The sequence below is a fragment of the Mercenaria mercenaria genome, chromosome 1, assembly GCF_021730395.1.
Source record: "Mercenaria mercenaria strain notata chromosome 1, MADL_Memer_1, whole genome shotgun sequence".
Taxonomy (NCBI): Eukaryota; Metazoa; Mollusca; class Bivalvia; order Venerida; family Veneridae; genus Mercenaria; species Mercenaria mercenaria.
The window spans coordinates 16,055,723-16,069,961 of record NC_069361.1 but is presented as its reverse complement, the minus strand read 5'-3'; the positions used below and the strand labels follow the sequence as shown (position 1 = coordinate 16,069,961).

General features: G+C 35.5%; 1 protein-coding gene across 2 annotated transcripts; it reads left to right on the top strand.

Annotated features, from left to right (window-relative positions):
- The first annotated feature begins 543 nt into the window (after positions 1–543).
- On the top strand, positions 544–10,939 carry LOC128556246 (uncharacterized). Of its 2 annotated transcripts, none has more exons than XM_053540707.1 (11): positions 544–1,291; positions 2,933–3,315; positions 3,906–4,217; positions 5,116–5,318; positions 5,842–6,031; positions 6,282–6,551; positions 7,003–7,290; positions 7,724–7,774; positions 8,370–8,432; positions 9,130–9,284; positions 10,178–10,939. In XM_053540707.1, exons 2-11 carry the CDS (start codon positions 2,946–2,948, stop codon positions 10,193–10,195), a joined length of 1,920 nt encoding a protein of 639 aa, XP_053396682.1. In that variant the 5' UTR covers positions 544–1,291; positions 2,933–2,945; the 3' UTR covers positions 10,196–10,939. The 2 variants fall into 2 exon arrangements, with proteins under 2 accessions (XP_053396682.1, XP_053396686.1); XM_053540711.1 differs by having other exon boundaries at positions 550–706.
- The last annotated feature ends 3,300 nt before the right edge of the window (positions 10,940–14,239 follow it).

Below are 14,239 nucleotides of genomic sequence, written 5' to 3'. Positions count from 1 at the left end.
AACCGCAGTCTCCAATCCGACTATGAACGAGTTTTGATTTATTCGATTAAATGATTTTTTTCATTATATCAGCGTGACTACCGAGGCAATATCAGAAATAAAACGAACTATCACGTATTGATGGCATTACTCGTCATGACATGTTCAAAACTATTGTGAATAGTATTAAATAAGTCAGTAGAAATTTTCAATATGAAAATTAAGTACATATATTCATATGATAAAATCCGACAATCGATCATTAATGAAAATGATAAGGACAGCCTAAAATGCTTGATCAGCTTCACCTACAAAACTACGCTTTTGGACATTGGTCCCGGTTTGCAAGAAACATCGCACGAACAATGGGAACACTTGGTTGCGTTGGACCCTCGCTTTGTGTAGCGCATGTCATAAATCGGGTACAAAAATTAATACGCTTCGATAAAAATATCTGTCCAAGGTGCAAACAAACAGTTCCGCTATGTAAACAAACCTCGTGTAAAACTTGCTGAAGCGTTCGTAACGGTTATAATTTTGGTACCCGGCAACGATATGCGCGGTACAAAGCAGGGATCAATTCGCAAGGAAGTGTTCCATAAGAATTTAGATTGATTGATTTATAATATTTATTGATTTTCTGTCGGAATACAAATGACAATTGTCAAGACCGGTGTCTTTTGACAGAATGGTAGCAGACACGTCGATTGATACCAGTGATTCATTGGTAGGGGTTAATTTAAAAGTTTAATTGATTATAGTTTCCCTAGTGTCCGTGCGATGTTTTAAATCTTGTGGTATTGAGAGCATTGATGGTAAAAATACATTTTTTAAAAACACGCTGAAATGTTACAAAATGCATTTTATGGTCGTCGCCTATGCTCCATACATGGTAAAATGCTAAAAATTATTGGCTTAACTTAACCAGGGGCGGAGGCGAGCGGGGTGGATGGGGGTCCGAACCCCAAGTGTCTGTGTTGCAATCATGAAGATATGCCGTTTGAAGAATATGATTCCGTGTTAAAAAATCAACGGAGTATTGCGTCGAATCAGGACTGGAACGGTTCACACATAATTAATTTGTATGTCACATTGTGCCAAAATTAGTTTGTGTCGTCAAAGAATTTGAAGACGGTTAGAGCATTTGGGACACAGTTTCATATTACAACAATTTAAATAGATTGAACGTAACACATACTATAATAGATTGATATTAAAGTATAATAAAGATTTAATGTATGCATACACCCTGAACAAGAGACCTTTCGTTAACAAGGATATAAATATCTGACAAGAGGTGAACTGTTCTACTGTGAGTATATTTCTATGATAGATAACCTTATTGTTTTTGTTATGATTATGAATAAGTTACAATATTTGGTGATGAATTAATGACATTTAAATATTTTAAGATTATCCGGACCTAGTGTATGTTTAAAGTTGACAATGGTTTAAGCACTGTGATGATTTTACTTACTTGATAATTGTAATAATCTTCATCATGATTTCTAATATATCTAACATATCTCAACTGTAGATATGAGCGTATATATTTTTTGCGCGTTCATCTAAATAATACTGTAAAGGTTGTATATTTTGGGTTCCCAACATAAACACAGTGTATCATATTACTCATAATGAATGACTAGTTAAATTAGATAAACTTATATCTACAACTACGATATATTCACGAGTTATTAAGTATGTGGTTGTACGAATGTTCTATGTTGTTGTCCAGTAAAGATAAATGCAGCTGTCCAGCACAGGTTAAGGGATGAATTCAACACTTAATTAAAAACCAGAACGACCCATTTATAGGTCTGAATGTATCTATTCCTGAAATACTTTTTTCTGATGTGTGTATTTATCATATATACATAATAAATAATAAAATCTGGAAAGTAGATCCCTCGGAAGTACCGAGAACAAGGCAAATAGTGAAAATTGCAGACTCGGTTTGATTGAGTCTGTTCAGGGGCAGTAATGGAAAAAGCAATACTGCCCACGCCCCCTAGCACCGGCTTAAGCAGTATTCAATCTTCAAATCTAAATGAGTTGAAATCAATGATCCCGAAGGACCAGAAAATATAACAACACTGAGATGAAGCCTTATTATAAGGCAATCGGCTATACATTTCAAACATTGGCGTATAGAGTTGTCACGTCACACGCGGAGATTTAGGTCTCGGATAAATGTCTGATGCAGACTGGCCGCCCACTCCCTGACCGGATACTTTCTCACATACCTTAATAACTGAATATTGTTTGGTGTTGTCTTATTACAAAACTTAAGCAAAAGCTGTTGATAAACATTTAGAATAAAAAGAAAGCTAAGTTTCAAAACGTTGAGCAATTTCGGTTTCAACTTAAACATGTACCTACCATTGCCAATATGTGTTTACGTTTGATATACCAGGCCAGTGTTCCTGAGTTGAAATTTTTCTTTGACTTTAAATAGCTGTCTAAAATCTTGTATAAGATATTTTCATCGTATTTTTGTGTAAAATTTTAAAGTTTTATTTCTAGTGGTTCATTTAATTCAGATAAGTTTCAACTTACTCTAGCTGTAAAATATGTATCCTCGGTTGTGGGAATAGCACATATTCTTTCTGTACTGGCAACGGACTAGAGTAGAAACAAGACACGAAAGATTACTTTACGTGCATGTTTGTTTAAAATTTCTGTACATTTCATTAAAAGAAAAGAAACAACAGCACAAGCAGTATAAGACATCAATAGGATCATTTTGATTTTTTACGTATCATTGCAGTAAATGGTAAGTTCATTGGACTAAGTTTAATTCCGCTTTATGTTCCCAGTTATAAGACCAAAAGGATTTACTGATGTTATAAATATGGCTCTTAACAGTCAAAAATTTCTTTTTTCTTACAAAAACATGTCATTCATACTGGAACTACTGCAGCGGAGTGATATCCTTTCTTTTTGATTTCAGGAACAATTCAAAGATGCTGCTTCGAAGATATATTGCTTTAAGAATGTTGTACCTGTATTTAGTTACATGTAAGACTTATATTCAGTCTTTACAACAAATATTCTACAAGACATTTGACAACATAGATTCAGGAAGTGAGGTAGAAAATATCCCGTATATTCCTAAGCATAATATTTATCCCGTCATTCATCTGCCTAAATCTTGTCCATTTAGTCCTTTAAAAACCTGCAGCCACAATGAATTTTACTGGAAACAGTTTGAACAGCACTGCAATGGTAGTGCTTATTGTCCTAATGGAACACACGTGCAATGTGTAGAGAACGAAGAATATCCTTGGAAGGGCGTGCTTCTGGTATGTGGACCAATCGGGAACTGTGACAGAGGTAAAAGTTTTAAACTTTTTTCCAGAAATGGGTCGTTCAATCCGAAAACGATTTTTGTGCGCCTATAAATTTTCAAGGTTTTCAGTAGACATATTAGAATTTTGACATTTAGCTATTGTACATTTTGAATTACTAGAGAAGGCAAAAAACGTCCAACCAAGTTCCAAGAACACAGCCCCCTCCCCTCCACCAAAAAAAGGAGAAAAAACCGAATTCGGACAGCAGTGTGTGTATGTAAATGTGTAAATAAAACACCTAGACAGAATAAAACATTTAGACAACAAAACACCCAAAAACACCTCTTCCGGGACAAAAACTCGATAAACTGCTTGTTGTTTTAAATTTTAGAAAAAAAAAATACCTTTAATGGTTAACGTCTTTCAACTCGTTCCTGACAAGCAATCAACTTTACAGCAAATGGTAGAATGAATCGTGTAAAATATACCACAGATGTAATAAATCTGATTAGCAAATAATAATTGTTGGTCTAATACAAGTAAGAAGAAAATACACAAAACAGTGTCTATACTTATAATTAACGCAGTCTAAAATGTATTGAGATTTCTTTTAAAATATGGTCGTTGTTTCAGATGCACGGCACGTGGTGTACTTTGACAAGAGTAGGCCGTACATATATCAGCTTGGGAAAAAGAAATGCGAAGATGGGAGGCATCATTTGAACTACAATATTTGCTTCGGTGATTGTACCTTAGACAACAGGATTCGAATAGTTCAGAAAAGTACACCAATAACACCAGCTACTGCATATTGTAACTACGAGATTGGATATTGCAACGCTGAAAAGCCGAAAATCTTTGAGTTAATAGATGAATCCGACACGTGTTACTCAACATATGAAAGAGAACATCGACCATGCCCTCCTGGAAAAGAAAGATTGCCTGGTATTTCTAAAGTACTACTAGAACTAAAGAAAATTGTTATCTCTGTTTAACTGGCCAATATGAATAAGCAGGCGTGTTTTATTCAGAAAACCACTGAAACGGCATTAACATCTGACTGTTTAACGATATTTATCTAGCATATTCAAATTCTACCCCTATTATATGATTATAAAATGATTCCTCATGATACTAATGGCTATACAGACTGGCATGACGTAAATACAGCGCTCAAGAATGAGGCCATACAAGATTTAAATACCTTTGTTATAATTCGTTGTTACTGCATTCTTTTGCAAGACAGCATTGATTCTGAAAAGAATACATGGGATAAAACGTTGTTATTTAAACAGTAAATACTTATTACTTCTTCACACGGGGTCGCCGGTGTGGATTCTAGCCTCACTCGGGGTGTTGAATTCTTCATGTGAGGAAGTCATCCAGCTGGTTTACGAAGATCGGAGATTCTACCCAGCTGCCCGCTCATGATGAAATAATGCACGAAGGGGCACCTGGGGTCTTCCTCCACCACCAAAGCTGAAAAGTCGGCATATGACCTATAATTGTCTAGGTGCGACGTTAAAAAAATTCATTGATTATGAAACACGTTTTTCTAACTTACATTTGTTTAAAGATGACAACTGTGTCATACTGTGCATTAGGTAAAATATAATGCACAGGATAACATTAGTGTGTTTTTAGATGTCTTTAAGTTATTGCAACTATGAACGAGACCTCATGTTGGACTTCTATCAATACGTAGTAAATTGCACCCAGTGATATTTGTCTATACATATATTTTGATGGCGGTTTCTCAAACGTAAGATATGTGTCTTATTTGACCTGTGCATAAAATTTGATATTACTGTCATATAAGATATTGTTTTCATTTGATTTTCAGACTGTTCATGTGAGGACCTGTGTAACGACGGATATGTCAGAGATTCCGCGAACGATTTTGAATGTAAGATAAGTTCAAAACTTTTCGTTTCCACAGATGTAGAACTTTTCAGAATGAAGATTATTATCCAACAATATGCAGCAGGGCTGCGTTTGACTTGGGACTTTTCCTTTGAAAATGGAATTTGTGTCAAAGCACTAAAGGTAAATCTTTGAAGTGTCAGCGTGTCAGAAGAAAATATATGTTTTCGGGTAATATTCCCTGATTGTCAGTCTGAGAGGAATATAATGGTACATTTATTTCAGGCTGTCAATCAGTGACTATTATCCTGATATACGATTTTCTACCTGGACATCGGTATAAAGAAAGTATGCTTAGAGAGTTTGGTTAAGACAGGTTTAAGCTCCCTTGTGTTTGTTTTGCCACTGACCGTTCCAAGGCAGTACCCCTCTCTCTCTCTCTCTCTCTCTCTCTCTCTCTCTCTCTCTCTCTCTCTCTCTCTGTATGTGTATGTGTATGTGTGTGTGTGTGTGTGTGTGTTGGTCATATGGACGTTCTCGTGCTGTGAGTTGCATTTTGGGGAGACTGTGTTTGGAACGTGGCTTTTCCTTTTTGATATTTATCCTTGCCTTTTTTACATAAAAGGTCGTAAATGGTACTTAGTTAAATAATAATTTACAAACACAGTCTTTATAACATATTACAAAATTTTCCCCTTGATGGCAGGTAACGTACTGGGAGGCAGACAAACTCCGCGAGATTTCATTAGATGACATCATTTTAACAAATGAATATCCAAAACATACTGATATTGAACCATTGTTTCCCGGACAAACATACGTAGTCAAGGTTCAGATTGTTTATGATCATGATGGCAACTTGAGGAATATTACTTTACAAAGAACAAGAACAATGCGTAAGTAAACTGCTTATAACAAACTCAAAATAAATAAATAAATAAAATGAATTAAGTCGTCTAATAGTGACTATCATAAAAAGTTTAGAACTCGTGCTAAATGATTATAGTCAGTCCTAAATTGTCGGTGTAAACGGAATATATTTTTTTGAAGACTGTTCTCATAAGATAGGCATTATTAAGTCATTGAAATTGAATTGGTTATATAAGTCTTGAAACGAATGCTATATTCATTTAATTACACATTCAGGACCAAATCCCGTCGAAAATGTCACAGTTTGTTTTACTGGTGGGAACGTAGAGTTAAAATGGGAGACTCCAAGAAGAAGTATGCAAGATCACTATAGTGTAGAATACAGGATGGTTAGGAGAAATCGGAAACCTTCTTGGTTAAATAACAGAACTAGGGATTGTAAATATACGTTGCAGCACCCTTTCCCAGGGGAAGAATACGATTTTAGGGTTTATTCCGTAAGCAACCGTACTTCTAGTGAGGACAAAACGATCGGTCTAGTCGTCCGTAAGTATTTAGGCTTTATACTCAGAATATATAATTCACTTCTCATAATTTGAGTCGTCAGTAAGGCAGTACTATAAATACTCGGAAGTTAACGTTAAATCGATAATGTTCAAACAATGTCATATTGAAAGTAAAACTACGCTTAATCAAAAGGAGAAGAAAACATAGACATCACTATTATATACATTATCCAGCCAGATCTGTCCCGCTTTATCGGTTTAGAGATGTTACTAAAAGTTGGTAATGTTTAATTTAACGTCGGAGACCTACGTGACCGAATGGCTAAAATCTCTGACTTCAAATCACTTGCCCCTCATCGTTGTGATGATTAAAGCATTGTTAGCCATATTAGCATTTGATTTAATGACTATTTAATTGCTCACACTGTTATTCACCGTTTTTATCTAGACACAAACTACCTAAACTGATATTTGCCTTATTTTATACAAAGCTCCTCTGCCACCTCATAAACTTCATCGTCATTTTCCGTCTCCATCTACAACGGACGTGATTATATTCTGGTTTAAAAATGACACACGGAGTCACGTGGAAAAATGGAATCTGAGATATAATTTAAGCAATGGTGACAACTATCATATGGATATACCTCTTCCGGATGATGGGAACCATGTCCAGGCTACACTTTCCGATTTTCGGCGAGGGCAAACATATTCCGTTTTAGTTTATAGTCTCGTCGGTGATGTGTGTTCAGCTGTGCCTGCTCGCATCGATGTCAAAAGTATGTTCTACTTATTTGTATAGTTAAGACTCATAGTTATAATCCATGAAAACAACCTTAATATGCCAGTCATTTAAACGATCTGACAAAGCAGGCTGCTTCTTTGTTGTGCTTGAACTTTAATATACGAGACACCTTGTGAAAGCAACATTGTCTTTGTACCGAGTGGTGGAAGGCAAATCTATGTTGAAATACTATCTCTTTACTTCAGAGTTTTCATATATTGATTTGATATGTACAGAACAACATTTTAATATTTACAACTCTAAACATCTGCCGATCATTATTTAGGAAAAAATCGTACGAGTCAGTTTTCGTTCTAAACGTGATTTAAATCCTCGTACACTTTTATATCGGTTTATTAGGGAGATGATCTTTTTGTTATTCTGAATGTGTTATCTACATAATTATACAGAACTGTTTGTTTTTGCAGTACCTGTAAAGGAGGAGAAAGGTGTTCCAATCTTTGTGTGGCTAATTTTAGGTATACCTTCCAATAATTTAAAATAGGTATCTTAGTATTTGATTTGTGTGATCACAGAGACGGATGCTTAGTCGTTGTGATCAATTTCACAAAGTTCCAACGCGACAGGTAGTAAAATTGATACATTAGGAATGGTAGGTAGTGCGGATAAACTGACACGCCCCATGTGGTTCTGGGACGATCTGTGTATGAAAAGAATTGGAACCACTGCCTTACCCTTGCATGATCGTAAGAGGCGACTAGTAGGGTCTTAACACACTTGGTTTTGCAGTAACTCTGTGATTCCAGCAGGTATGCAAATTTTGATTCCATACCTCATGTTTTTATTTCGATGTAAATGAGATGTGGAACCAAACTTTGTAGTCCTGTTTGGCGCCATATAACCTGTACTGTGTTGGTGCGCCGTAAAACCCAAATAAACGTTCTATCGAAGTCAAAGTTTGTCGTTTATTTAAATTACTCAAACTGAAAATCAAACTAAAACACTTTTTGATATCATTTTTGTATGCTATTGCAAAATTTAGTCTGATCACTATTTGCACAGTTAACCTATTTAAAATGATATAACCTGTCATGAAAATAACTTTCTTTTCAGGAGGCATTCTTATTTTCCTCGCGGCCGCAGTCATTTTCCTTGTGGTGTTAGTATTAAGAAAAGGTAAAACATTTGTATACCGATCTGTATAAGAATCTCAGAACAAGTCCATTTACATCATGTATGTCCCGAGTTCAAACCTGTTCAGATTAGTAGTTTTGGAAAAGATAATTTGTATCTAATTTAGATATATATTTTGTTAAACGTCAAATATGGTCAGATGAAAAAAAGATCTAGCCATACAGGTTTTACAAAAATATATGAAGTGTATTGGTACTGAATCAGCAAGGTTAAGCGGGACCTAGATGTGGATTAATACACTGACAGTCGGGTTAATGATTTTCTACTTTAAGCAAGAGAATAATGTTAAACGTTTCACAACATGTCAAACTTATAAAAGTGTAGACTGTGGATTCGTATTTGCTGAAATTTTATTAATTCAAAACTTTACAATAACTGTTTGATCTTAAAAGTAAAATTAGTCAAAAATGAGGTGTATCCTCTTAACATATTGCTGTCAAGTACAGATCTGTTTATACTAGATTTTCACGCAAATACAAATGTATATGTTAATATTGTTGAACATTAAGGTAATTTGTCAAATACAAATATAAGATTCAAAAAGGCAATAATTTAATATAAACTATTTTTTAAATTTCACATCGTCATACAAACCTATATATTCCATGTAATTCTGTTCAGGATAAACAACTACTTGTCTATTTCTGAAACTATATTATATTTGCTCTCCTAATTTCAGTATCAGTCATCAACCATGTTAGCAACATCTTCAACATTAATAGACTTCAGGCTAATGTGAATAATGACATAGGAGATTTGAACATACCTTTAGCAGATGTAATACATGACGCCTTGAACAACAACAACAACGCTGCTATTTCGGACGATAGTTCGGTAAAAAATGAACATTAATGTAAAGATTTGTTATTTGGCCCCGTCTTCTTTCCAGTTTTATTCATTATCTGATGAAAAGTATGTTTGTTTGTCCTTTTTACGTTATATCTCTCGTTTAATTTCGGAAACAAAAAGTGGTATTCACGTTAGAAAGCTTATTTAAAAATAGCGTTTTTTTATATATTTTGATAGATAATAACCTAGTGACAGTTTAGTTTAGATTAGTTTATACATTTACTAATTTATTTTAGCTCGATTGTGATGAAAGCTACAAGCTTATTTGAACCACTCGAGTCCGCTTCTTGAAAATGCCAATACTGGTGTCATATGAGACTAATATTTTCTACAGAAAATATTCAGTTATTTTAACTGGTTTTAAAGAAGAGACATTTTTCTCTTTAGTTATATATATGGAAAACTTACATGCCCGTCGGCGGTCATGGCATTAGCTGTTCAGTAGTGGTTTAGCGTTTTTTCGTTATTGTTCTTGAGACATTTTTCTGTAAAATCACTTGAAGCTCTTACAATAGTTTTATGAAGAGTATGTTGCCGCTACAACAATCAATCAGCAGGTTCATTTGATCTAATTTGGTAGTGTGATAAATAGGGTTATTTCTGTAAAGTTTCAATGAAATGTCCTCTGTAATTACAGAAGATACGCCGTTCGAAGCACTGATACAGCGGATGAAGGCAGACAAAAAAGTCGAACACTGCTCACTTTACCATATACACGCATATTTAGGGTGTTGTTCTGTATTATTTATACTGTGGGAAATGTTTGAGATCTTTTATGATAAAACATTAACAGTTCATATCACTTTAAAGCTATTTACGTATTACATTCCATTTAGCGCTCTTTTCTGTATTGGTCGAACGTTTTTATTCTGTTGTAGGATTCCGAAGACAGATAACGAAAACCCAGGAGATAGATGATCATATTCTGATGTTATATAGCCTAAAGCAGTAAGCGCCAGTATATGTACTGTCTGAATGAACAGCACATAGTTTGAATAGTACGTGTCCCGAAAATCAGCAAATTGCAGCTCTGATGGAATATATACAGGATTATGTTTCGCTTATGGAACAACAAAAGTATATTTTCTTCTTACCTTTGTGTTCATTATGCAATTGATGTCTGTCTCTGAATATTGTACCTTTGCATCGGTACCACGAAAAGATGTATATTAAATGGTGTATGTAAACAATTATGCCATGATAAATTAAAAAGGACGATATGTATAACAATTTACCAATATTTAAGGCAAAAGGACTTAAATAACATTGTAATAATTTTTACATACACGAAAGCGATAACCACTGCTTTCTGTTATTGATCTCAGTTTCAGTATGGTGCATTTCATATACATGACAATGAGTGTAATGATAAGCGCATGCAAAGAAGCAATTGATACTTTCGTATGGGTAACATTACTAATGTTTTAATGTATTATGGAACAACAGTAGAGCGGTGTAATCGTATACGTAATTTATTCAGATTGCCTGACGTGTGAAGTGACAGTATGATTAACGTGTTTACCTGTTGAAAATGTCAGGGTTCATTGTTTTAGAAAAATAAAACTTAAATTTTCAATTTAATTTTTTCTTTGGACGCTTTTGTATTTATATATCATACAAGATTAAACGTTTTTTGAAAATTTTCTGTTATTATATTATTGGAAGAAAATAAAATGTTTTCAGAGTTTCCGATTTTTTTAAGAAAGTACTTTTAAGTTATTTTCAAACACTATGTTGTTGGTAATATTAAGCGTACTTTTGTTCAATTACCACCTAATCAGGACATGCTGTTATTTTAGTCAACATTTTAAGACTTAAGTTAGATTCTTGTTTCATTTTATTCACACATGTGTATCCTAAATCATCGTACATTTTTCTCGTCAGTTTGGTTTTGATACTTATTTGTGTAATTCTGCGCATGGACGCAGCAGCTTTATGTAATATGAATATATATCTATATAATGATAACAAGGATATATAACATCTTGTTTAAGACCAGAGTATGTTTATATGTGCCACATAACATTACTCAAGCCACTTTAATTATCTATAGTTTCTGGCCAAAGGCGGTCGTATTCTCGACCCGTCTCACTAACATGTAAGTAGCAAAATGATTAGTTTAAACAAGGAGGGAATGTAACTGTTTTCCTAAAATATATCAAAACACTTGGTATTTGTTGAGGAACTTACGCTTTCAATTTTCTCCCCTGTATTAAATTTTAATTTTATTGTATGCAGAATGGCGATAAGCAATATGTATTTCAATACGGTGACTGTAAATAGTTATACTTACCTCGTTCAAGTCGTATCTGGTCTGTTTGCCGGTGTCTAAAATGGCATTGATACTACGTGTTATACTTAAATTGCAAATTAAAAATCAGAGAGAAGTCTATTTCATGTTGATATTTCCACGATATATAAACTTTACATAACAGGTTTTCGTATTCATTAAGTTACTCATCAGGCCAAAGACCACAGTTATTTTTACTATATGTTCTATATAGACACTGTACAATATTGCAATTTTGTCTGCATTCTAATCAAAAAAAATTACCTGCCCTGAATAGAACTATCCAAGAGAAAAAATTCCAGCCACAAGAAATTATGGGTTGACGGGCTCCTTTTTTCAGTATGTTTACCCAAATCATACGCCTATGGTAAATAGTCTTTTGACGGCTGCAAACAGGCAAAATCTGTCCTCTTCAAGTGACCGGTTATGCATATTCAGACAATTTAATCCTATCAAAATTCATATCTAACTATTATTTCACATCTCCTCTCTTAAATTATGCCTTTTAGTGCATGTCTTTCATTCAATTTTTCACCAATATTCACCATCAAACAGAGGAACTATTTTCCGAGTAAGCACTTCCTTATTGTGGTCAACCAAGGGCAAGTAACTGTGGTCTTGTGCCTAGTTAGTACAAATTTGTCGGTGCAATTTTTTCATCAAATAAAAAACAATTGGTTCAGTTTATAAATGTCTATTTTTTTATTTTTTTTAAATATCTTAAATTAAAAAAAAAAATAACAAAAATTCAGAACCTGTCAAATTTTTACTTTTCTAAAAGGCTATAATTTAACAAACAAAATGATAGGTAATTTACAATTTTATGACCTGTGGTTCCAAAGATATCTCATGCTGAAATGTCCCACTGTCTGGTCCAGCCTCTGGCACGCTTGTATATTGTCCAATACACAACATTCCAGTAGAGACAAGCTTGACTTCTGTGACACTTCTGTGGAATCCAGGAATTTCTGGGGTTGTTGACAGGTATTTTCCGCATTCTTTGAATGCCAAGTTTAATATAAATAGGTATCAAATTTTTGGTAATCCTCAGAAAAACACTTACTTTTATACAATTCACTTCAACTGCACAACTATGAAAGGAGACCGCAATAGAAAGTCTTTTACATTTTCTCCTGGCAGCATCCCATGGAACAAAGTTCTACAGCTGAGTAGCATGAACTGTGGAGACACTGAACAGAAGCCCTCTACCTCAAGGATGACTGCAGAAGAATTCTCTCTAGTGGCTAGACCTACTGCTGATGGAGGGGAAACCTCTGGAAATGTCCGGGTGCTACGACCAAAAGTGGCTGAGACGTCAGCGCTGAAAAAAGAAGATACAACATCATGTTCAGGCATGCGACTTGTAGACTGTAAAAAGATGTCTGAAGCCTTCAATGAGGCCTTCCAGATTCACCAACAAGAGGAGTTAGACTGCGAACAGGCCAATATCATAGTGGCCGAGGAGAGAAAAGTTGGCGTTTGTTGGAAGTTATCCCTAAAATGTACAAACTGTAATTATGTTACACCACTGAAGAAGCTATATCAAAAGGCACCATCTCCGAGTCGGGGACCGAACCCAGCTGCACCAAATCTTGGATTGGCAGCTGGCCTGCAAGACACTCCACTTGGGAACACCAGATGTAGATACCTAGTGGCAAACCTCGACATCCCTCCACCCTCAAAAAGTGGCATGCAGAAGACAGCCAACAAGGTGGGCTCTGCTATTAAAGAACTGAATGACAGTGAAATGTCTGAAAAAGTAGAGATGTTAAAGGAGGTGAACAGAAGACGTGGTGATCCAGAAAATTCAATCAACATAGCAATGGATGGCCGGTATAATTCAACCACAATATCCAGTCGAAAGAAAGCCGGACAGAATGCTCCCCAGTCCATTGGTATTGCCTGTGAAACAATGACCGAGAAGCAGTATATCATTGCTGCAGCAGTTCAGAACAAGCTCTGCTGGACAGGTGCCTGGCTTCGAAACAAAGGCTATGATGTCAAATGCCCAGACGGCCATGCAGACTGTACAGCATCTCTTCATCGTAGTGCACCACTGTCTGAGTACCAACTTGGGAAATCAATTGGGGAACAGTTAGGGGTACAAGAAGCATATATTAAGTATGTTACCACTGATGGGATTGCGCGATCAGCCGCTGGAGTAGGAGAAGCTATGCGCTTACTGGACCCGATGTGGAAGGTTGAACGTCAGGCGGACCCTACTCACCTCGGACAAGCTCAGTTTCGACACTGTTACCAGGCGAATTTCAGTGCCGGAATGTTCACAGCTAAAACCAGGGAGAAAAGACAAGAACAGCAGAAAGTGTTCAGTCAAGACATCAAGGCTAGGTGTAGCCTAGTTTTCAAAGAACTTATGAGAATACATGCTGGGGACATTACACAAATCAAGAAAGAGTTACCTAGTGTCCTAACTGCCACTGTAAACTGCTATGCCGGGGACGTTCAAGCTGTAGGCGTCACTCATACGTCTGTGGTGGAGGTGTTACCAACTCTTGGTGGATCCGTTCTATGTATCTCGCCAGTCATAAAATCACCAACCTGTTTATGGAAGAAAATGACAGACATTTAGTACAGGAGATAATTAAAATGAAACTAAGTGACTCTGCTGTAGAACAAATGAAACTAGGTA